Source organism: Urocitellus parryii, chromosome 10, assembly GCF_045843805.1.
Source record: "Urocitellus parryii isolate mUroPar1 chromosome 10, mUroPar1.hap1, whole genome shotgun sequence".
In the NCBI taxonomy this organism is placed as follows: Eukaryota; Metazoa; Chordata; class Mammalia; order Rodentia; family Sciuridae; genus Urocitellus; species Urocitellus parryii.
In genome coordinates this window covers 94,151,829-94,177,641 of record NC_135540.1, presented here as the reverse complement: position 1 = coordinate 94,177,641, position 25,813 = coordinate 94,151,829, and the positions used below count along the sequence as shown (strand labels likewise).

The following is a 25,813-nucleotide window of genomic DNA, read 5'->3' as shown; positions in this document are numbered from 1 at the left end:
AGAAAAAGATGTCATGTTTAAATCTGAGCCTCTTCTGTTCTGCCTTAACTGGGTGTCTTTACCACACTGTTAATAACCTCCCCTGAATGCTTGAGCACCAAGAGGGAACAATGGAAAGATTCTAAATGTTTTCCTTTTTTAAAAAAACTTTTCTGAAGATTTTACTCTATATTTTAAATATCTGAACTTACTCTAATCTGAACTCAAAGTGAAATGATCTGATAAAGTTGTTCAACATGTCTCTTTACAAGAGTAATTATGGTTTTTGTTTTGCTCTTAAAAAACCCTATATTTTTGAGCTCATGATTTCATGGCAAATTCATATTTGAGATTTATGTGCCTAAATTAATGTATTTTCCTAATCAGTTTTAGTTTATCTAACTATGGAGATTTTTACACTCTTTGTTGAGGCCAATTTTTCAAGGGTTGGCTCTCAAATGCATTAAAAAAACTCTCAAGGGAGGTGTTGCCTGTCACTTGGCAGTTCAAAGATCATAATTCATTCACCATTCTCAACATCTCCCCCCCCCCCGCCTTGTTTTTTAAGCACGAGTGATGAGCTAGTATTTGAAGTTCTCAGATGCCTTGCTGGAAGATATGGCAACCTATTATTACAACACAAAAGAGAATTAGTAGCAAACACATAATTCCAAAAACATATCATATTGCATGTTTTAACATATTCCCAGGATTAAAACCATTTAAATAATGTAACTCCTTAGGTCTAGACTGTCATTATTTCTGTGCCAGATGCCCATTAAATAATTTTTAACTTCCCAATCCCCTTGAGAAGCATTATATTTGGCAACTGTAACACAAATAAATTTGTAGCCTGTATGTATTGTGAGATCAACTTATCTCTATGGTATTATTCGTCATGTAAAGAGGAATAATTCTTTTTTTTTGGGGGGTGGGGGTGGGGATTGAACTCAGGCACTCAACCACTGAGACACATCCCCAGCCCTATTTTGTATTCTATTTACAGACAGGGTGTCTCACTGAGTTGCTGAGCATCTCGCTTGTGCTGAAGCTGGTTTTGAACTCATGATCATCCTGTCTTAGCTTCCCAAGCCTCTAGGGTTACAGGTGTACACCATTGCACCCAACTCTTACTTTTTTAATTTCATTAAAAAAACACAAAAAATGAGGTTTAACAAAGCCTATCATAACTTCATTCTTTCTCAGACCTCAGATACCAAACCTGTTTTCAATGTGTATGTATATTTAACTATTAAAGAGGCATGAAGAGGGTCAGCCTAAAAATAATTCACATGAAATAAACTTCTTTAGAACTGACAATCATTATAATATATATTTTTATAGCCCCCCCAAAAAAAATCAAAATTCAACTTTGTTAGCACAGAGTTGTTTCCTGAAGCATTTCCTTTTAATATTAAAAGGAGCTAAGGAGGCCACATGCAGAAAGCAATGGCGCAGGGTACCACTTCCAGCAGAAAATACAAACGGAAACAAGATGGAAGAAAAGTTCAAATTATTGTAATTAAACAAATGTCACGTGAGGACAAAGACGTGCCAAGCAAGAATATCATTTGAAAATGGAAGCAGGGATTGAAGTAGTAGTAGGTGCAAGCCAAGGAATACTAAAGATTGCCAGCATTTCAAGAGAAATCAGAAAGAGGGAAGGAATAATTCTTTCTCCAGGTTTCTGAGACATCATGGCCCTCACAACACCTTAATTTCAGACTTCAAGCCTCCATAACTAAGATAACAAATTTCTATTAGTTTAAGTCACTCAGTTTGTAATAATTTGTTACAGAAACCCTAGAAACAAACATTTACCACAGTTCTTTAATGCTCAATAATTTAAAATGAGAATTTGGCAAAACTAATTTTAAATCAACTGACATATTAATCAGCTCTCTTCTGGTAAAAATATATGTCCTATATTCATTGAAGGAGTAGTGGTTTTGGTATGCTTTTCATGTTGTTAAAATAATATCACTACAGGTGATGTGTGTTCACAGAAAAATTCGAAGATACTCGTCCGAGTATGAAATGTTTACCTAATACATATTTACACAAAGCTGAATAAAATTTTTATTTTAAAATAATACAAGTAATTACAAAAATAAATGTCAACTATACAAGCTGCTTTATACATGTGTGTACATGTATATGTTATACACATATCCATAAATACCCACACATATTTAAACTTGCTTCATCCTTCATCTCTTAATTTGGGTAAAAAGAAGAACACTTTCATCATTCAGGAGATTTTTGATGTTGTAATAATTACCTAAAAGTAAAATAATAAGAAAATAAAATTATTTTCACAGGAATCATTTACTTTTGAATTAAGTATTTAGTCATCACCTGAAAGTTACAGTACATAAAACATAAGATAAAAAGAATTCACTTAAACTGAAAGATCCAAGAGCTAACCACCATCTATTGATCCAGATAAGGCTTGAAAAATACAAAATTTACATTATTTTATAACAAATGCAGAGTTAAGTTAGACAAGGGCACAGGGAAAGGAAATCTCTTTTTGAAATCAATCTCTGAAATTGCTGTGGATTTCCCTAAATACGTATACAGTGTTAAGTAAAATAAAATCTCAACATTTTAAAAAGACAAAGATGGGTCTTAATAAATAAGGTAATAAATAACAAAAGTGAAATATCCATGGACAGCATCATATACAGTAGGTATATTAGTATTAAGTATTATTTCTGTGATTTTCTATTTATCAGAAATTGATACATATTGACCAAATTCATATTTACAACAGTATTAGCACATACTACAGACTACATAAACATAGTTACTATTATTGTCTCCCTACATAATATAAGCTTTGTTAAGTTTAAATTTTTTCCTGTTTTGTTCACTATATTTATCCTAAACTCTTAAAGCAATGCTTGGTCATAGTAAACTCTTAACTTACATTTGTCAAATGGATGAATGAACAAATGAATGAATTAAAGTATCTGTTTCCAAAAATTTGTGTACTTCAATAGCACATTATTTTATATGTTTAAAATAATCCACTAAAAACTGTTCAGCTACAATATCTCAGAGATACCAGGGAGGAAATAATTATCCTTTACTAACAGAATGCAACATATGTTCTAATTAGTATTTTTATATTCTAACATAAACTTATTCAATTTTCATGTATCAATATACTAATATACTTACCTAATGATGAAAGAAAAATATGTACCAAACTGCTTTGTAATCAATTGTGCTGCACTTTGTTACAACTAAGGCTTCCATTTTCATGCTCCATGTGAACAACTATATGGAGATTATAACTATGTGAAATAAAATGTCTTTAGTTATTCTTACCTGAAGGAACATAGAAAGAATCCCCAGTAGTTATTAAATAAGATGATTCACATAAAGTACACAAAAGGTCACCAAAGTGAACATAAAAGATCTGTAAAATCAAAAAGTAAAATCTCATTTCAAATTGAACTTCAAAAACCATCAAAGGAAATGCAGTAGTCAGAATAACAACTACCCACAGATGATGATGCTCTAATATGCAGAACCTATGAATATGTTAGAAAACAGGATCTTGAGATGGCAGATTAATAATCCTTAGTAAGGTTATGGTTTGGATATAGAGTAACTCCCCAAAACTCCTATATGAGAAAATGCAAGAATGTTCAGAGGTGAAATAATTGGATTACAACAGTCATAACTCTGATCAATATATTAATTTATTTGAATGGATTAAATGGGTGGGAACTATAAGCAGGTAGGGTGTGGCTAAAGAAAGTAAATCACTGAGGGTGACTTTTTTGTCTCTGCCTGACCCTCCCTCTCCCTTCCCCACCCCTCACCCCCCCCTCTTTCCTTAGTAGCTGGCGTGAACTGAGTAGTTCTCCTCCAGCACACTCTTCCACCATGATTTTCTGTCTCCCTTCTGCCTCACACCAGGCCTAGGGGCTAAATGCTGTCAATCTCGGACTGACTCACTGAAACCATGATCCAAAATAAACTTTTCTTCCTAATTATATGAGACTTTAAAAAATAAAAAACTTTCTCCAGGAAGCAGAGGAAAAACAAGGCAGAAAGAGAAGGCACAGAAATTTTAAGCACAAAAAGACTTTGTAATGCTGCTGCTAGTAAAGATAAGGAAACCATTGGCCAAGGAGCATGGATTATTTCTATAAGTTGAGAATAAGATCCTGGCCAATAGCCAGAGACCAAATGAAAACCTCAGTCCTATAAATACAATGAACTGAATTCTGTCAACAATATGTATAAAACTAGAAAAATTTGTAACCTGATTCATCCTCAAAGTCAAGTCTCCACAAAAGAACACAGACCCACCAACATTTTGAGAACTGTTTTAAGGAAAGTTACAGCCTACACTGGTTCTCTACCTTGTCCCTTTATTGTTTTTTAAAGCATGTGTTTCATGTTTTAAAAATGTAAAAATACTCTTCATATTATTATTACTAAGAAAAACACCTTAACTCTAATTTTTATAAGAAAATTAGAGAATAGTTAAAAGAAATAATTATCAAGTATAATCACACAGTAAGGTTACTTTTCTACATTCTTTTTAACTTGTCATTTACATTTTGAAATTGTAGACAGGAAAAAAGATAAAGTATTTTCTATATTGTACCATAAACGTTACTGCAAAGATAATTTTATGACTAGTCGTGAAAATAATATGCTAAAAATAATTTTTAAATGTTCAGTGCAGTGCCTGGAAGTGCTATAATATTTATTATATCATATAAAAGCTCATCCTATTAAGTCAAAATAAAAATATAACCATTTTTCTCCTGCAGCACATTTCACTAATTTCCAACTTTTGCAATTATAGTCAATGTTACAATAAATACATATGATCAGCTTCTTCTCCTCCCAACTTTAAAATTATTACCCTAGGAAAAATTTCTAGAAATGACATCCATAAGTCACAGCATATGAATATTTTTCCAATAATTTGTACTAACTGAGTAACTGTAAAGTGTTATTTATTTGTTTTTAAATTTGAATCACTCTGAGTACTCTAAGTATTAAGCAGGTTAAATACTTTCAAATGTTTTTTATTCAAGTTTCCTTTTTACATAAAAAGGCAGTATAGTGGCGATACCATAATATTTATCTTTATTAATATTCTTTCATCATTTCACAGGGAATATTTATGCTTTAAAAAATGTTATTTTATTCTTTAAATAATGCATGGAGATAAGAGCATGTTAAGACTGAATTCATGAAAATTTCAAATTACTCAAAACCAGAATTCTTGTTATACTTCCTCCCTTTTGACCTTACTTTGTCAGTAAAAATTATTTTGAATGTGATACTTCAATAACTCATGATTTCACAGATTCCTCAAATGTCCCATACCAAATGATATTCCTTAGTTATATCATTTTTAAAGTGATGTTATAATGTTAAACATCCTTAAAATTGGACACTTTCCAAATTCCACAATTTTCAAATTAAAAATACAGAAATATACAGATATATGCATACATATACTAAAAGACCAATTTTTCAGAATAGCTCCAACAGGGTATGAAAGAGGGAGAAAGACTGAGTGACTGTTTCACTTTGAACCTCACTATAACTTTAATCAGTAATAGTGTTTATATATATATATAACAGTTTTTTACCTAGTACTTACTAAAGCAACTAGCTCTTAATCTTGAGTCTACTGCTAACTACTTAATTTTTTAAAGTCTTTTAACTTCTGTTTCTCAACTGCATGACCAGAGAAATTTGGAATTAAACTTGATCTCTAAAATCCCCTCAGATATAAAATTTTTTTGAAAATATTTTTTTTAGTGTAGATGGACCCTATATCTTTATTTACTTTTATGTGGTGCTGAGGATCAAACCCAGTGCCTCATGCATGAGAGGCAAGTGCTCTACCACTGAGCTACAACCCCAGCCCTCAGCTGTAAAATTCTAATGATTTGTTTGAAAACTTGATTTTAAGTAAAGACCATTCCTTAGAACTAGGAACCTCAAGATTATAGTGCTATATATACAGAAAAGGTGCTGTTAAGTTGGCTGGTTGATTCTGAACAGATTTTAAACAAAAAATAAAACATCTGGGCTAGGGTTGTGGCTCAGTGGTAGTAGAGTGCTCACCTAGCATGAGTGAGGCAATGGGTTCGATCCTCAGCACCACATAAAAATCAAATAAAGACATTGTGTCCTCCTAAAACTAAAAATATAAATATTTAAAAAAATAAAAAAAATTTATGCATTATAGTGATAGAATTTCATTAGTAAGGAAACAGCATTTTAATGCCTCATCCAATCCAATAAAGCGAAGTAGCATCTATAACAAAGCATAAATAAATGAAGAAATATACTTACTAATATATCTTGGCTAACATGCTGTTTTCCCTTTTCTTCATAGGGTCCTAATATCAATTTCCCAGTAGAAAATAAAGGTGTATCCAAAGTTTTATATACTTTCAATCCACCATGTTCCACGAAAAACTGATATGTATCTTGTGGCTTTATAAGATCTAAGAGGAAATAGTAATATAAATATAAAATAATAGTAATGATAATGCTCAATGACAAAAACATGTACACATGTATATTATGTGTACTTCTAGATATAAAACCTGCCTTAGAAAGACAAAAATAATTAAGATCATTGATTTTGTAGCTGGAATGCCAGAAATCAAATCTTGCATTTCTTACATTAAGCTCTCTCTCTGTACCTCAATTTCCTTTTCTATAAAAATGAATAATGATTGTTAATCTGTATTAAAGAGTTGCTGTGAACATCAAAAAGTTAATGTATGCAAACAATTTAAAACAATGTCTGACACAAAGTGAGTGCTTTGTTACAACCAAGATGGAAAATAAAATTAAATGAGAAACAAGAAAAAACTCAGTATCTTTAAAAAGTTTCACATGAACCAAAATACAAATTTATGATCATCATAACAATAAATTATTTTCTGCTGCTGCTAATTTTCTACTTGACTGATGTTTAAATAATGAGATTTTTATTTATCAAGAAAAGGTTACTAGAATTCAGAGTTTTAACTGTTGCTCACAAATTACTATCTCAATTTCAAAAAGCTCCCTTTTATTTAAAAAAAACTTCCTTTCTGGACCTGTAATTAATATATTCCTTAATCATCAGTTTCTGACATTATCATTTCTCTGGGAACATTAGTGTTCCTCCAGATGCAGAAAATGTGCATATTTACCAAAGAAGGTGAACTGTTAACAACACTCACAACTTTTCTAACCTACTACAGAATAGCAATTTTTTTTAAATCAAAGAAATTTAATAACATTCAGGAAACCAGAACATAGGATTACTAAACTTGAATACAAAAGTCAAAAGAGGACCAACTAGAATTATAGAATTTAAAAAGTAGATTAAATTTGTAAACATACACACAGTTAATGAATTAAAAAAGAGAATAGAGAAATTCCTACAGAAGAAGCACAGCAAAATATAAACTACAGTATGAGAAATCATTGAAAATAAGATGCTTGACTGTTAGAAGGGTATTAAAATGACTCCTAACATTATGACTAAAAAAAAAAAAAAAAAGCAACAAAAACACTTTTTAAATATCAATGTTTTTTACACTAAACACTTTTCTTTTTTTTAACCTCTGTTGTCAAATAATCTCAATATAGAAATACTTTCGCTAAGACATAAGATATCAAATGGAATCTATTTCACAGCCAAAATTTTAAGTGGAATACAATAATGACCTTACTGGTCTTCTGACTTAAGACAAAGAATCTTCAGTACTAACTGGTACAACTAACAGTTGTTAAGATATTTAAGTATTTCTTACATATAAATATTGCCTGTTTGGTAAAAAGCTAAATTTTCCCTAAACCCCCACCCCACTATAACATGTCCCTTGAAACCTCTTATGGCCTCCCAGAACTAAATGTTTAATACCTGTATAATAGAGTAGGAGGCTTCTAGGATCTTGTGCCAGCCTTCAAGTTAAGGCTAGCATTTGTATGGCTAATTGATGCCCTTGATGCTGATCCTCACAAAAGTTTCGCAATCCAGGTACCATTACTGGCATTTGTAGGACCAGGAGACTATCTGTGCCAGGCCAATAATTCCTGCCTGCTCCCACAGTAACAGTATATCCTGGGATCTGCCAGCTAACATGGTAAAATTCCCCATTCCCCATGAAAAGACCCTACAACCCTATGTCCTAGACCCCATGCGAGGAGACAACACTCCTCGCATGGTAGTGTTAGCACCTGTACTCCAGAGGACAAATGCCTGATAATACATGTCCTTGGAGGTTAACACATGTCCTTGGAGGCTATCTACCATCAATGCCCAACAAAGTTGTCCTCATATAGGCTACTTATTTGAACTGAAATTTAGTGCTGAAAGAGCCGGGGCAGGGGAGTATGCGGATTGATCATCAAGCCAAGAGTTTCCTCTTTCTTATTGGTAAATTAGATATTTTCTGTATCATTTCTGATCTTACCCATAAGAACAATCTCTCTTGTTTCTGGGTCCTTTACTGGTGTTGGCTGCAAAGGATCTCTTAGAGATATATCAACATTTAGTATTAATTTATTCTCTGCAAAAGAAATACCAATGAAATATAAACTAGTTACTTAAAATTAATTCTCAATCATAAAAAAGTACAGTACAAAATATAGCAACAGACAAGTTGCAAACTGTCAGAGATATAACAGACTCTTCCTACTTATAAATGACCACTATAATAAATAAAAATAATAATTAAAAAACCCACAATATTTAAAATAGGAGCAAACACCCTAAACTTCCGATTCCCTATAAGGGACATTATAACATGTCAACTCTTAAATTCCTACATCATCAAAAAGCCAAACAATGTTCTGCATATTTCTTGAGACACACAATACACTTCAGAAAAAAATTCATTAACATGTCTGTTGTAAGCATAGTTTCAGTATGGATAACTTTTAAGATTCATTAGACTGGGGAATTTACACATGAAAAGTAAATTTACTCACTTTTTTTTTTTTTTCCTGGAAATTGAACCCAGGGATGCTTTACCACCAAGCTGCATTTTTTTTTTTTCTTTTTCATTTTGAGACAAGGTTTCACTAAGTTATCGAGGTGGGCCTTGAACTTGTGATCCTCCTACCTCAGGCTCCTGAGTCACTGGGATTATAAGCATGTACTAGGGCACCCAGCTCAATGCTTTCAAAATTTGGGAAAAAGTGGACATTAAAAAGTGAATTTTACCTATAGTATTATATCTGAAGGTTTTAGAGGTAAATAACAATTTTTGGAGTGAGTTCTTCTCAAAGTACTATGTTATTGAAAATACAATCTAAGCCTGGCACAGTTGCACATGTCTGTAATCCCAGCAGCTGGGGAGGCTGAGGCAAAAGGATTACAAATTCCAATCCAGCCTCAGCAAAAGCAAGGTGCTAAGCAACTCAGTGAGATTCTGTCTGTAAATAAAATACAAAGTAGGGCTGGGGATGTGGCTTAGTAAAGTGCCCTTGAGTTCAATCCCCAGTGCCCAAAACAAACAAACAAACAAACAAACAAACAAACAAACAAAACAAACAAATAAAATCTAAAAGTTACTTTCAGAAATAAGTTCATACTTCTTTCATCATTATCAAGACACATCCTTTTCCTATTAGTTACTTTTTTGACTCTTTCCACGTTTCCTTTTGCCTTTCTTTTAGATGTTATTGTGACTGGGGACAATATTCCACCAATCACAAATTCTCCTGAAATTTAACAACAAAAAAGATAAAATATTATATCTGTAAAAGTAAAAAGTTTGAAACAAAACTCTTAAATATGGTACATTTCCTTTCAAAGAAACAAAGAAAATATTACTAAAATTTTAGTAGTTCAAATAATAATCAATTGCACTTGTATCTTTAACATGCTAATCTAGAAGCATTGATAAAATAGGATTGATCTTTGTTAATTCCTTGAAATCAGCAGTTATCAGTAGAGGGTTTAAAACAAAACAAAAAAAGCAGAAGCTGGTGATAAACTATTAGTAGTAAGCCACATATGAGTGCCCTTTGACTTAGCTATATCCATCAAAGGAAGGAAATAACTTAAAGATAACACTATACTCCTAAACTCAACCTCTATCATTTTGTAGAAAACTATGATAAGAAAATGGCTGGTAAGATTAATAATTTTCTCATGTTCTAACAATGCAGATTTTTATACAATTAAAATCCTTGTCAGATAAAACTATAACAATACTCTACAAAACCATACACAAAACTACACCTATCAAAAAAGAAAAAAAATCAGCATCTCTATAGTAATCAGACCAATAAGGATTTGAATCCTTTTCTTATCACATTGGGGGAGAAATGATGATTAAATAAAGTAATGTACATAAATTGCAGGATAGAGTCTGGCACATACTAATCATAAGTAAGTTATATTTAACCTTCTTATTGTTTTTATTATTAGACACTACAGTGTAAATTAGGTTTTACCTGATGATGTTTCTTGATAATCTATTCGCTCTCCTCGCCAGTATTCCAAAGGTTTAAAACGTATTCTCTTGGTCCTGCGGAGATTTGGTGTGTTGGAGGGCAAAACTATAAAAATGTAAAAAAAAAAAAAAAAAATACACATATAAATGTTTAGTTGGATTATATTCAGCAGTGGAAAGATTAATATTACCTTTTAAAAGATGAATGGTTCTAGATAAAAGACAAGAAAAAACTTTTAAGGTACATTTGGGATAATGATTAAAGAGAGTAAAAAATTAGGCGTCTAGATTGGTAAAGACATAAAACTTTAATACCCAGGATTGACAATGTTATCTGAAAAATGTTAAGTTCCATATATAAATAGTTTGTTGGCTATGTTATCAAATTCCTATGTTCTTATCTATTTTTTTGCTTAATTCAATTCTGAAAGCAGTGAGTTAAAATCTCCCTCCTAATTATATTGTTTAAATTAAAAATTTCTTGCTTTATCTAGTCATTTTTGTTTATGAATATTAGTTGATAAATTGTTGGTGCACAAATTTATACTTTCTCTGTCCTCTTAAAGTGCTCACTTTATCATTATATGTTCTTCCTTATCACATTTATCAGTTTTAACCTTAACTCCTACTTTGCCTAATATTAACACTAGACTATTTTCTTTTTGTTCACAGTAATCTTCCTAATTATTTTAACTTTTTATTTTAAAACCTAAGTATTTTTTAAAAACAGATAGATAGGTTTGTATTATTTAACCAAACCCAATACTTGAGAAAGTCAATCCATTCACATTTGTTCAGTTTAATAACCTGCTTCCTTTAATTCCCTTCATCTCTATTTGTTTTTTGAAACAGTATCTCACAAAGTTGCTTAGGGTCTTACTAAGTTGCTAAGGCCCACCTCAAACTTGCAATCCTAATGCCTCAGGCTCCCAAATCACTGGGATTACAGGTATGCACCACCATGTCCTGCCAACTTATTTATATATATGAATTACTTTACATCAATGAGTCTTCTTTGTCTTCATTTTCATTAGTTTGATTAAATGACCATTTATTTTCTCCATTCTTTTCTTGGTAACTTTGGTAACTTTAAGGATTTGCTGTGCTTTTTTACTTTAATATTGGTTACCTTCCCATTCCTGATACTCTATGATTATATCAAACTGATAGCCCTGGAACTAGAGTTATAGTTCAATGGTAAAGCACTTGCCTAGCAGCAAGCTGAGTTCAGTCCTCAGCACTGCCAAAAAATAAAAATAATACATATAACCCTATCAAGCAAGATATCACTGGTAAAAATGACACATTTTATACTACTTTTACTACCCTTTTTTGCACCTTTCCTCCCCACCATATCATTTCCTCTTTATCATGCCAAGTTTTGTTAAATAACCAGGATTACAAGGTATTACAAGGTATCTCTAAAAATCCTTAGTTAAGCACTTAAAAATTCCCTGACATATTATGTCATATCATGTGGTAGATATATCCTAAGCTAATGGGCAATGAGTCACACACATCCTTCTATAATCTCCTCTTTAAAGTATGGTAGAGACCTGTACTTTAGAGAATCAACAACTATGTCAAAAGTAGTGGGGTGCCACTCTGTGATCACATTATTATTTTATTGACATACTACTTTACATATGGCATAGAAAGCCACTCCATCACACAAACATGAGTTGTTCCATGAATCTTGACTGGTAAGTATCTTCTGGGGAACCGTGGATTTTGAATCCTCACATGAATCTCTTCATGGGTTCATAGTTCTCAACTTTGTCTATTTACCATTCGAGCCACTTAAGAATTAACTGTATAAAAGTGGAAGAAGCTGTCGGGGATGGATATTATCTACTTAGCAAATACATTTTCAGAGAATTTTTAATTTTGATTACACAAAATGAAAAATCGCTACCTACTATAGGCAGAATGAGAAGACTATAAAACCTTATAAATGGGTAACAGACTGACTCAGTGGCCTATGACGACTTATTATAAAATTCATGAGAACTAAATGTGTGATTTTAATTTATCTACAAAGAAATCCAAATAGTATTATTACTTCCCCTGCTTACAAAAAATTAAGCTATATTTAGAAACAAACTTAATTCTAGTTTTCTTTAATGGAAGTATTACAAGATAAAATTATTTTACTTAATTTATGATGTGTTTTCATCTCTGGTGACACTTTAGTTCTTTTCAGTCTTGAGTCATCTGAAAAATGCAAAAGATAGCATAATGAGCAATGGTTCTTAATTCCATGTTGATAAAGTATGTCATTTTGCCAACTTCTGTGTAAATATTTTAAATACTGCCCTAATAATACATTTCATAACATTTTGCTTTCATTACAAAGAAATAAAAACTAAGGAAAAACAGTGCTTCCATGAACACATCTTAAAAGTGTAACATTTAAAAATAACAAAAACCAGGGCTGGATTGTGGCTCAGCAGTAGAGTGCTTGTCTGGCATGTGTGAGGCACTGGGTTCAATCCTCAGCACCACATAAAGAAAAATCAATCGATTAATTAATTAATTAAAGGTTAAAACAAACAAACAAACAAAACCCAACCAAACAAGTTTTCTATCACTTATGGAAACAGGGAATAAGCCATTGGTGGATAAAAATGCAGGGCATGATAATGAATTCATAATATGTTAATTATGTCATCTATGACTTATCTGCAACTTTCTCTTTAAAATTCTAAAACAGTACAAATGTCCTCAATTTACCAGTGTGTCAAAGAACTCTGGGGTTCTCAATTTTATGTATGATAAACAGCACTAAAGATATCAATTCTTTCCCTTCCCATGCATAAAGTTATTGATGGACCCTTATTTTATTTACTTATTTATGTGTGATGCTGAGAATTGAACCCAGTGCCTCACACATGCTACGCAACCATTCTTCTACTGAGCCACAACCCCATTCCCCAACTATTCTTTATCAACAAGCAAAGACTCATTTCTTTCTTGAACCTCTATTTTATTTAAGACTTGTATGAATAATAGAATGCAAAGTAAATGATTTTCTAGGACTTTAAAAGCTAAGGCCTTTACAACATAGTGGTTCCCCTAGGGATCTCACATTGAGGGAAGAATAACATTATATGAAGATTGACTACCAAAGGTTGCCATGCTGTGAGAAAGTCTAAGATGGCCATGTTAAAGAAAAGAGATGGCAGGCTTCACCATTCCAGCCATTCTATCTGGATACCAAATACAGAAGTGAGGAAGTCATCTTGGAAATTCAGCCCAAGTGAACTTTCAGATGACTTCAGTTCAGCAGCTTACATCTAACTATAAAATTGTGAAAGCACTATTGGGCTAAGACTCAGACTCTAGGAACCAGATTCAGGATCATCACAGGTGGAAAATAAGAGGTTTCAGCAGCCTTTATCCTCTAGCTACTGGACCCATGTGGAAAAGTTTGGAATGTGATCTCCTTGTGACACCACGGGTCATTAATGAATGCCCCCCACCAAGGTACACGTTAGCTGGTCAGGTTCCACAGAGAGAACACAGATTTTAAAAGGCACTTTTGGCCTCTCCCTTTGACCAATTATGAGTTCACCAGTACTGGTAAAACAAAGAGCCTTTATATTTTTAAAAAGGCTGATGGAAGGACTCAGGAGGCTGAAGGCTGGGGCTGGAGGTTGCTGCCACCCCCAAATAAAGCATACTTATATCCCAATTGTGCCTTGCATCTTCTTCACCTGCTAGGATTCTGCATTTGTTTCCCAGGGTCTAAGCCTCAGTCCAACAGCACCTAACTAATTGTCTAGCTAAACCAAGAAAATTCACAGAACCACATAGAAGAAACCAATAGTTGTAATAAAACAGTAAGTTTTGAGAGTGTTTTGTTATGAAGCAATATGTAACTGGAACACTACAAGTCCATGAACCACTTCTGTTGTATGTAATATAGGCAAATTTTTCTGCAGAGATTAAAAGTAGATGAGTGGTTACCTATCCTGGGAAAAGGGATGGAAGATGGCTGCTAAGTAGAGTGTTTCTTTCAGCAGGTAAAAGAAAAAAAAAAAAAAGTATTCTAAAAATGTGGTGCTGGGTGCACATCATTGATTTGTACACTATATGTGGGTTAATTGATTATGTGTAAAATCTATCTCAATAAAAAGCTATTACACACCCACCCCCATCAAATTTCTCAAGCAATCCCCAGTACAACAAATAGAGGTTTCATGTTTGTTGAAAACTTCTCAAAGCAATTGGTCTTTGGAGGCAGCTAGTAAGGTCAAAAAAGGACCCAAGCAAATAAATAAATGTACTGAGGATAATGGGAGTTTGTTGTCTTGTCATTTTGTTTTATAAAAAACAAAAAAGGGGAGGGCTGAGGGTGTGGCTCAGTGGTGGAGCACTTGCCTAGCATGTGTGAGGCACTGGGTTCGATTCTCAGCACCGCATATAAATAAATGAATAAAGGTCCATTAACAACTTAAAAAATATATAAAAGAAAAAACAGAAAGGGAAAAGTCTGTGTTGTACTGGAATTAGAGGGATTGATGTAAATTAGAGGGATTGATGTTTTCATAGTTCCTAAATATAAACAGAAATAGATATCCCTGTTGCATGTGGGTTGTGTGTGTGCGTGTGCGAACACATGTGTGTTTGTGCTTGTATATTTCCTGTGTCTATCCACTGAGGAAGCCTAAAACAAGGATATTCTGGTAATAGGAAATACCAAGTAACCAAATGAAGCCTATATTCAAATGTCAAAACTAGGTTAGTTAGGAAAAGATTAACCATGAAGAAAATTGAAGGGACATGACAGTTAAATGCAATTCAGGACCCAGAACTGGACTTTAAGCAAATGGGCAAAGACTCTGAGAGCACTACTGGTGAAATTGAAATGGAATCTGTGATAAGCAGCAGCAATTTTATATTAATGTTGATTTCCAGGGCTGGGGATGTGGCTCAAGCGGTGGCGCGCTCGCCTAGCATGCATACGGCCCAGGTTCGATCCTCAGTACCACATACAAACAAAGAAGTTGTGTCCACCGAAAACTAAAAAATGAATATTAAAATCCCCCCCCTCTCTCTCTCATAAGAAAAAAAAATTAATGTTGATTTCCTGGTTTGAATACTTCAAGGGTGATTATGCCCTTGTCTTACTGAAATACATTCTGGGCTATTTAAGAGAAATAATACATTACAACTTCAACTGCATCTCAAATAGTTCAAAAAAAGATGAATGTTAATAAACATATAATTATATAGAGGAGGCAGGGATAAAGATGGAACAAATGTTATAAAATGTGGAATTTGTGGAATTTAAATGAAGGGGTTAAAGGATTAAGGGATATCTGTGTAAAGTTTGAAATTACTTCAAAAAAAATTTTAAAGTAATCAACACAGAGACAACTTGTGAATTTCAAAGTTTAAAGACACTTAATAAGCATGAAGATGAAAGAAAGCAGGTTATCTGTAAAGAAAAAGTATTAGACTAAAGGCAGCAGAATGCCCTCAAATTTCTACTCATATCCATTACCTCATAAAGCAAAAGAGTAATAAATGAATAGTTTAAAGGAAAAAAAATAAATCAGAATTCATTTTCTATTTGGTGATTTGTTGTGTTTAAAAGAAAGGAGGAGTATAAAAAGGATATTGAGTCCTTGCTAAAACATATGAGAATGTCTACCACCCTTAGAAGTATCAGGTATGTTTGTTGCTAATAAATGTAAATATGTTACATCTGTTTATTAAGGGAAAATAACAGTAAGTTTAAAAAAATCATGTTTTTCTAAGCCACTTTCAGTTTTCTAAGAAAGTTTCAATAAAAAGATAAAAAACATAAGAAACAATAACTAACCAAAATAAAAGTAGAGATAATAATAATATTAAACAGACTGCAAAGTAAAAATATTTAAGAGGATCAATAAACCTATGGCCAAGTACTTTGCATATGAAGACTTACCTGCTCAATAACTGGGCTGAAATGTATGTAATAAAGATTGTGGGAAATACAAAGAGAAACAGACAATTGCAGTTGGAACATTTTACTTCAACTCTAGCAGTCCTTAATAGAATTCCAAGCCCAAGGAAGAATACAAGCATAATAATAATAAGCTTATCATGTCCAAATTTGAGATTCTATCCCCCCACCAAAAGAAATATGCTTGTTCTCTAACAGTCTAAAAATCAGGTAATTACAATGCCATTCTCCCAGATGCTCAGGCCAAAATCATTCAAGTTTTCCCTGGTACTTCTGTAATGTCCTACATCCCTTTCATCAGGAAATTCTATTGATTCTTCTACCTTTTAAAATTCCTAAAAAATCTTACTATTGTTCTCCACTGTCCATTCCTATCACCCACTATCTTTAGCCAGGATTCCAGATCTCACCAATTAATCTCTCTGCTTTCCAAAATTCCCTGTGTTCCCTCAACCTTATCTAGTCTACTCTTAACAGTGGCTGCAGTGATTTATATTTTTAAAAATTCCTCCAATAGTTTCTCATCTCTTAGCAAAAGCCAAACTTCCTTATATAATATCCTTTAACGTACTATGTAACCTTTGATTCTCTGTGATATCATTTCCTACTATCTTCTTCTGCTCAAGCCCCTAGTCATCTTGATACTCCTTGAATAGGGCAGAATCTTTACTACATCAGAAGCTTTGCTCTTGATCTTCCCTCTGGGACCCTATTTACTCAAACAGCTGTATGGTTTGCTGTCTCATCTTGACCACACCTTTACTCAAATGATCACTTTTTCAGTGAGGCCCACTCTTTATATTAACCAAAAGAATGTAATTTCTGTTTCCTACCCTAAAACTTCTGCTTTATTTTTCCATTCTCAACATCTAACAAATCAAAATTTTGCTATCTCCTTACTATTATCTGCCATATTGCCCCTCCAGAAAGTGAGGTCTAAGGAGGACATATTTTCCTAGTTTTATCCACTGTCACATTTCTAGCCCCTAACAGAATATATAATAAGTATTCCATAATACTCCACAAATATTTAAGAATTTCATAACTATTCAAAGTATATTTTTAAAATATATCCACATATATTATCAATAAAATAATGATACAATTTTTAAAGTATCTATAGAAAAACTGTAAAAAACTAAGCATACTGAGTGGTGTGGTGGTACACACCTATAATCCCAGCAGCTCAAGAGGCTAAGGCAGAAGATCTTGAATTCAAAGCCAGCCTCAGAAAAAAACTTAGAATAATAACAAAACTTAGAATAATACCAACACTGAGAATAATAGTCAGTATATGCCAGATAAATCAACCTATGGAACTGGAATTTATATCACCATTTTTCAAATAAGGAAAAACACTGTTATTTTGAAATTTTTCATTTCAAGATAACACAGCTGGTAAATAATAATAAAGGGTTTAATCCCAGGTCTCTAGACACCAATATCTTGACTATTTAAGTAACTCATTGGTCAAAGAAAAATCATCATGGTAAATTAAGAGTATATCACACTACATAGCAACACATATAAAATGAAGCCAAAGTTATACAAGTATAGTCATTGTTTCTTCTTTACCAAATAAAAAGTAAAAGAAACACAAAGTATTCAAGTTAAAAGAGAAAGACAGAAAACACACACACACACACACACACACATATATACACACACACACACACACACACATATATAAATAAAAAATGGTGGTGGGGGGTTAAAAAGTAAAAAGAATTGAGAAAGAAAAAAACATACCAAAACATTATATTCTCTATGAGCATGAAAAAATTTATAAACCTCTCTACTAAGAGGCATTTAAGGAAGCAAGGTGGTGGGCTAGAGGAAGGCCTCATTTCTTATCACCCTGTGTACCAAGATTCAAGTTAAGTACACTTCTTTGTGAGAACTCTGCAGTGGCCCCATCCTGGGAGTGCATCAACTTGGTCTATGCAGACCAAACTCCAGCTGACAGTACTTTCCATCCCATTCTACTTCATACTGCTAAGAAGGGAAGCTGAGAATTTTTGAATTCCACTGGCAACTTAGTGAGCAATACAGTAAGAAGAATTTCATGAAGAAGAAATGAAAGATAAAACTGAAAACCAGCAGAGGGAGGAACTACACTCAAAGAATCATCAATAAAAGGAGAACCAAATTCAATTTAAAAATCAGAAATAAATCAAAATACCAGGGAATAAAAATCATTTCTGAATAATAACACTGAAGATAAATAACCTAAACTCATCAATCAAAAGATATAAACTGGTAGATTAGATTAAGAAATAAGATCCTTTGCATCATCAATCAATTAATAAATTAATAAACTAATGAAAATAAAAGAAAGAAAGAAACAAGACCCAACAATATGCTGTTACCAAGAGACTCACCTCATAGGCAAAGACATCCACAGGCTGAAAGTGAAAGTATGAAAAAAAACATACCATTCACATGGATCTCATAAATAACCAGGGATTACTATTCTCAAATTATATAAAGCAGACTTCAAGCCAAAATTAATCAGAATAAATAAGATCATTTCATATTGTTTCAGGGAATCATAAAACAAGAAATAACAATCATAAATATGCCCCAAACAATGGAGCATCTGTGTACATCAAACAAACCCTTCTCAATATTAAGAATCAAATAGATCGGAAAAGAATAATACCAGTGACTTTAAAACACCTCTTTCACCACTCGATAGACTGTTCAAACAAAAACTAGGTAAAAATGATATGGAATTTAAAAATACAATTAATAATTCACACTTAACAGATATCTGTTGAATATTTCATTCATTAATGACTGAATATGAATATACTTTGTTCACAGTAGCACATGGAACATTTTCTAAAATAGATCTTATATTAAGCACAAAGGAAGTCTTAGCAAATAAAAAAAATAGAGATAATATCTTGCATTTTAGTAGATCATAATGGAATGAAATTACAAATCCATAAGATAAAAAACAGAAACCGATCCAAAACCTGGAAACTAAATAAGACACTCTTAAATGGACAGCAAAAGAAATCCGGGTGGGAAAAAAAAAACAACTTAAGAGGTAAATGAGAATAATGATACAACATCAAAATCTCTGAAAACAATGAAGGCAGTTCTAAGAGGACAGTTCATACCATGGAGCTCATATATTAAAAGAATAGAAAGATATCAAGTAAATAATCTAATGTTATATCTCAATGCTCTAAAAAAGAAGAACAAATCAAAACCAAAAGCAGTAGAATATAGGAAATAAATAAAACCAGAATGAAATTGAGATACAAAAACTTTAAATTTTTTAAACAGTTGGTTATTTGAAAAAATAAATAAAATTGATAAACCCTTAGCCAAACTATCTAAAAGAAAGGGAAAAACTCAAGCTAATAAAACCCATGATGAAAAGAAAATATCACCACAAACACTACTCAAATACCGAGGGTTATCAGAAAGTATTTTGAAATTTATATTCCAATAAAGAAGAAAATCTCGACATCAACAAATTCCTGGAGTCATATGACCTATACAATTTGAACCTAGAAGGCATAGAAACTTTAAACGTTTCAATTTCAAGTAATGAAAGTGAAGAAGCCTCCATGTGCTGACACAAAATCACTCAGAGACCTTTGACACTGAACCAGGCCCCCTCTCAGCTTCCTCTTTGTCCAGGTTTCTGAAGCTGGATAAGGTGATCATTGATTTAAAAAGGAGAAAATCTCCAAAGAAAAATAGAAAGAAAGAAGCCATCAAAGCCTACCAAAAAAAGAAAAGTACAGGACTGAATGGGTTCTCAGCCAAGTTCCATCAGACCTAAAACCAATCCTCCTCAAATTATTCCATGAAATAGAAAAGGAGAGAAATTTTCTAAACTCATTCTATAAAACCAGTATCATCCTGATACCAAAGCCAGACAAAGACACATCAAGGAAAAAAAACTTTAGACCAATATCCTTTATGAACACAGATGCAAAAATTCTCAATAAAACGGTGACAAATCTCATACAAAAACACATCAAAAAGACAGTGCACGGGGCTGGGGATGTGGCTCAAGTGGTAGCGTGCTCGCCTGGCATGTGTGCGGCCCTGGTTCGATCCTCAGCACCACATACCAACAAAGATGTTGTGTCCGCCGAGAACTAAAAAATAAATATTAAAAATTCTCTCTCTCTCTCCTCTCACTCTCAAAAAAAAAAAAAAAAAAAAAAAAGACAGTGCACCATGATCAAATAGGTTTCATCCTAGGGATGAAAGGTAGGCTCAACATTCCGAAATCCATAAAGTTGATTCACTATAAAAAAAAGACTTAAATACAAGAATGACATGACTATATCAAAGATGCAGAAAAAGCATGATAAAATACAGCACCCATTCATGTTTAAAACACCAGAAAAACTAGGGATAGAAGGAACCTCCCTCAACATCATAAGAGCTATATAAAACCCAAGGCTAACATCATTGTGAATAAAGAAAAACTGAAAGCATTCATTCTAAAAACAGGAATAAGACAGGGACGCCCTCTTTTTTCTACCATTTCTATTCAACATAGTCCTTGAAACTCTAGCCAGAGCAATTAGGCGAAAGAAAAAATTAAAGGGATGCAAATAGGAAAAGTAGAGCTCAAACTGTTTACCAACAACATAATCCTATATTTAGAAGACCCAAAAAACTCCAGCAGAACTGTTGTAGAACACATTAATGAATTCAGCAAAGTAGCAGTACATAAATAAACACTCCTAAATCAATCACATTGCTAAACTCCAATGATAAATCAGCTGAAAAAAGAAATTAGGAAAACTATTCCATTCAAAATAGCCTCAAAAAATAAAATACTTGAGAAGACCAATGGAACACGAAAACAGAGAGACAAACACACATAAATACATCCATCTCAAACTAGACAAGTTGAGAACAATGTACATTGGAGAAAAGATAGCCTCTTAAACAAATGGTGCTAGGAAAACTGGAAATTCATATGTAGAAAAATAAAATTTAACCCCCCCTCTCACCCTGCACAAAACTTAACTCAAAATGGATCAAAGACCCACAATTAGCACAATTCACAATAGCTACGCTAAAAAGGCAAACTAGGGGCCCTTCAACAGATGAATGAATTAAAAAAATGTAGTATACAGGAACAATAGAATATCACTCAGCCATAAAGAAGAATGAGTTTATAACATTTGCTGGTAAATGGATGAATGTGAAGATTGTCATGCTAAATAAAATACGCCAATTCCAAAAAACCAAAAGTCAAATGTTTTCTCTAATATGTGGAAGCTAACCCATAACAAGGCAGGGGGGGGTGGTGATAGAAGTTCGGGAAGATAGGAAGAGGAATGGCAGTGGAATGAATCTGACATAACCCTCCTATGTACATATATGAATATATCACAGTAAATCTCGTGGTGTAAATCCACTAGAAAGTAATTTAAAAAAATAAATATGGTAAACTGCAGAAAGATCAATAGAGACGGGAAGCAGGAGGTGGCAAGAGGGAAGGGGAAAAAGTGCAATGGGGTCTGAACTAGAACAAAATATATTCTATGCTTATACGTTTATGTCAAAATGGATTCTACTGTCATGTATAACTAAAAAGAACCAATTTTTTTAAAATAAAGTATTTTAAAAACCTATATGAAAAATTTCAGAACTATTCAAAAAAGAGGAAAACAGTATGAACCTTAAACACCCATCACCCAGCTTCAGCAACCACCAATAGATAGTTAATTTTGCGTCACTTTTGCGTCACGTGTCCCCTTATCAACAATGGAGTAGATACCTTACATGCCAACATTTTATTAGCCCTACTTAAAAGAAAGAACTTAAAATGCCAACATTTTATTAGCCTCTTACAAATCTCTAAATATATTGTAAGTCTCTAAGGAGTAGGTACTCAATACATATTTCCCATCAGTGCAAGTTTAACTAAATAAAACACATCATACCTTATTATATATATATAATTCCATAAAAATCAATACAGTAGAAATAAACAGTAACTTACCTAACCTTTCCTGAACTTCTTCATCACACACATCAGAATTATTCTTCCCAAACATTAAATGATTCTTGATCCTGGATGGTCCACTTAAGAAAAAATAAATAAACCATAAAAATCCATGTTTTTATAATACATATATTTAATGTATGTAAGCTTACTTATCATTTTTCTCCTAAAACTGCCATAGCTGTTTTTCATAACCTTTTAAGCTTATCAGCCTATAACAAAATTAAGTGTTGAGGTAACTGGTTACATAGCAATACATGCATACCTTTCTTCCAAAACTGAAGTTTTACACTTTCCAGAATCCAAATTAGACTCTGTTGGTGTCTTGCAAGTATGGTCACTGGTCTGAGACTTTAAACGAACATTTTGTGCAGTTGTAACACCACATTGATCCTTGGAGCGCTCTGTAGTTCTACAAAAATGAAGTTTAAAACTGTTCATATAGTGGGTATATAAACAATGTAATGTTGGCTATAACAAATATCAGCTCACCATGTTCAGGCCCTAAGACCTACAACTGGCTCAGGTAAAAAACTGATTCTAGAACCTATCAAGATTTCCAATTCGAAAAATTCCAATGAGAACTAGTGCAAACCTGGTCTAACAAGGATGGGAGCAAATGACAGAAGGACATGAGAAGATATTACCTATAGGTAGCTTATAATGTATATTCTAGAATTAGTCTAATATCAGTTTACTGGAGAAACCATAAGCAACTTAAGTAATTTTCTTTGATAACACTAGGTCAGCAGTAGGGTCCTCAGAGGGACAAAGCTCATGTCATTGGTAGCTTTCAATTTACCCCAAATATATGCAAACAATTCTATTCCTTTTGAAATTTTATTTCTGGAGTACTACCATCAGAGTCAAAAAAAAATAAATGCAACTCTAAGAGAATACTATGAACAACTATATACCAACAAGAACTTTGATGAAACCAAATCTAGCAAGATTTCTTTAAAAAAATAATCTGAAGAAATTAATTTCTTTAAATTTTAATCTTTAAAAAATAATCTGAAGAAATTAAACTTGGAAATATATATGGGATCTTTTTTATATACACTAATGACATACTCAAAATATATTTCAGGCCATTCTAATCATTTATTTCCCCTAATTAACCGCCAGTGCCTTGCTGTTTCTTTCCTTTTTTTAAAAAAAATTTTTTTTTTTTTTAATGTGGTGCTGAGGATCGAACCCAGCGCCTCACACATGCTAGGCAAATGCTCTACCTCTGAGCCACAACCCTAGCCCCACCTTGCTGTTTCTAATACTGTATGCATTAAATATTTGTTGAATGCATGCTACAGCAAAAAGCAAGAATTTATAAAAACAGAATTAGCTCAACAGAATTTATTAAAAATCATTTAGTACTTAGTAGGTACTCCAAAAATGTTAACTAATATATTAAAAGGAAAATTACTGACATGTTTCAAACTGACATCATATTCATCTCACTATAAAAGGTAAAAAACAAACAAAAAAAAAAAACTATGTACTTCAAAGTGATTAAAACAATAAATTTTATTGTGCATTTTTTGTCATTTTTTTTAAAAAGTTAGCAACTCAGGCAAAAATAATAATTCATTAGATCTAACATTCACAATCCTATGTGCTATTATTATTACCTATATTAATATGAGGAAACAAGATCAGATTACTACTTTGCTCTGCTAAAGGCAGAGCCTAGATTTAATACCAGATCTGTCAGACTATGGAGTCCTTTAGGTTGATATGCTCTTTCTATAAATGGTTAAATAACATAGACAAAATATTAAATGTGGAACAACAATAACTATATTGTAAACATAACAGACATTACCCAGAACAATCAAGACTTCTCTTTGCAGCCAGGTCAGCTTTGTCACTTTCTGATGGCTCATTCTGGGAACAACTGGGAAGTTTTTCATGGTTGCTAATATACTCAGAACCTTTAACATTTAAAAATTTCTGTACTCTTGAGCTGCCTTGCATAGCTGTCTTCTGCTTTTTTAATGAAATGGCTTTTTTCCCAGTATTCTTAGATGGCTGATTTGTTTTCTTAGCAGATTTTTGTCTAGGGTTGTGATACACTGATAATTCATTTTTTATTGAAGAATTGCTATGAACAGGACCTGAAAGATTCAATGAAAATTTAAAGTTATCATGTTTGTCCAGATGATTTGGCTCACTAAAATGCCAATGTCATTCATATTTATATATAAACACATACACACAGACTAGTCTCAGGGTAAATTTGTTTCCACATTAAATTCTTTAAAAATTGTTTTTTTTAAATTTTTTTTTATTAGTTGCTCAAAACATTACAATGATCTTGACATATCATACATTTGATTCAAGTGGGGTATGAATTCTTTTTTTTCCACGTGTACAGCTTGCAGTATCACATTGGTTTTACAGCCATATTAGTGTCTATTGTATTCTGCTACCCTTCCTATTCCCCCCTTTAAAAATTCTTTAAATTCAATTTAGAAAGACAGGCACCAGATCCTTTAAATGCATCACAAGCTTACCAAATAACCTTCTCTCTGTATTTACCTAGTACTCTCTGATAATCCTTAAGATTCTGGTATTTCCCAAGGTTCCACCTATAACTTTTTACTCTATGTACTTTCTTTGGGGGATCTATCTACCTACCCATAGCTTGAATTGATACCTATATGATGACACCAATAATGTACATCTACCACTCATCCTTAAACATTTTTCGAATTTTATTCCTATATTTATGATAAGTATAACTATCCAGATGCCTAAATAAAAAATCAGAGTCTATTTGGGGTAGAAATGGGAGTTCAAAACCCAATTGAGTCAAATGTATGAAAGATGATTTATCATGAGCTCTGTAATGTTTTGAACAATCAATTAAAAAAAAAAAAATCAGAGTCATCTTGCTCTTACCCACAATCAATCCCTAAAACCCATCAGTCCTACTCCTTTTTATTTTTTCAATTTTTAAAAAATCAGTGCATTATAGTTATACATAATGATGGGATGTGTTGTTACAAGTGCCACTCCATAGTTCTCAAATGTGCTTCTTTCATGCTGTCCTGCCTGTCATTAGCAGAGCCCTTGCCCTTTCATTTCTGGATTAATATAACAGCTCTTTAACAGTTTTTCCCTTTTGTACCCTTGTTATTCAACCCAATCTTTATATTGATTTAAAATTATCTTTGGAAAACATAAATAGGATTGTTATAACCCTGTTTAAAATCCTTTAGTAAGAGGTTGTGCATGGTGGCACACACGTATAGCCTCAGCCTCTCAAGAGGATCACTTAAGTTCATGAGTTGTAGACCAGTCTACGCAACAAAGGGACAACCTGTCTCAAAGAAACAAAATGTAAAATCTTACAGTGAGTATCTACAGCTTCAGGATTAAGTCTAAATACTTTAACATCAATTTATTTCTACATCTAGATTGTTTATT

The 25,813-nt window shown here is 32.7% G+C and overlaps 1 protein-coding gene across 1 annotated transcript in view; it reads right to left on the bottom strand.

Annotated features, from left to right (window-relative positions):
* Positions 1–265: 265 nt before the first annotated feature.
* The window catches only part of Cenpc (centromere protein C), a 60,162-nt gene continuing 34,614 nt past the window's right edge, over positions 266–25,813 (bottom strand). The window contains exons 10-19 of the mRNA XM_026407782.2: positions 24,207–24,498; positions 22,650–22,796; positions 22,382–22,464; positions 12,591–12,650; positions 10,438–10,542; positions 9,571–9,699; positions 8,448–8,543; positions 6,325–6,479; positions 3,316–3,406; positions 266–2,260 (exon numbers count right to left, since the gene is read on the bottom strand). Of these exons, the coding sequence (XP_026263567.1) occupies positions 2,190–2,260; positions 3,316–3,406; positions 6,325–6,479; positions 8,448–8,543; positions 9,571–9,699; positions 10,438–10,542; positions 12,591–12,650; positions 22,382–22,464; positions 22,650–22,796; positions 24,207–24,498 (1,229 nt within the window). The 3' untranslated portion in view covers positions 266–2,189. The remainder of the gene's footprint in view (positions 2,261–3,315; positions 3,407–6,324; positions 6,480–8,447; positions 8,544–9,570; positions 9,700–10,437; positions 10,543–12,590; positions 12,651–22,381; positions 22,465–22,649; positions 22,797–24,206; positions 24,499–25,813) is intronic.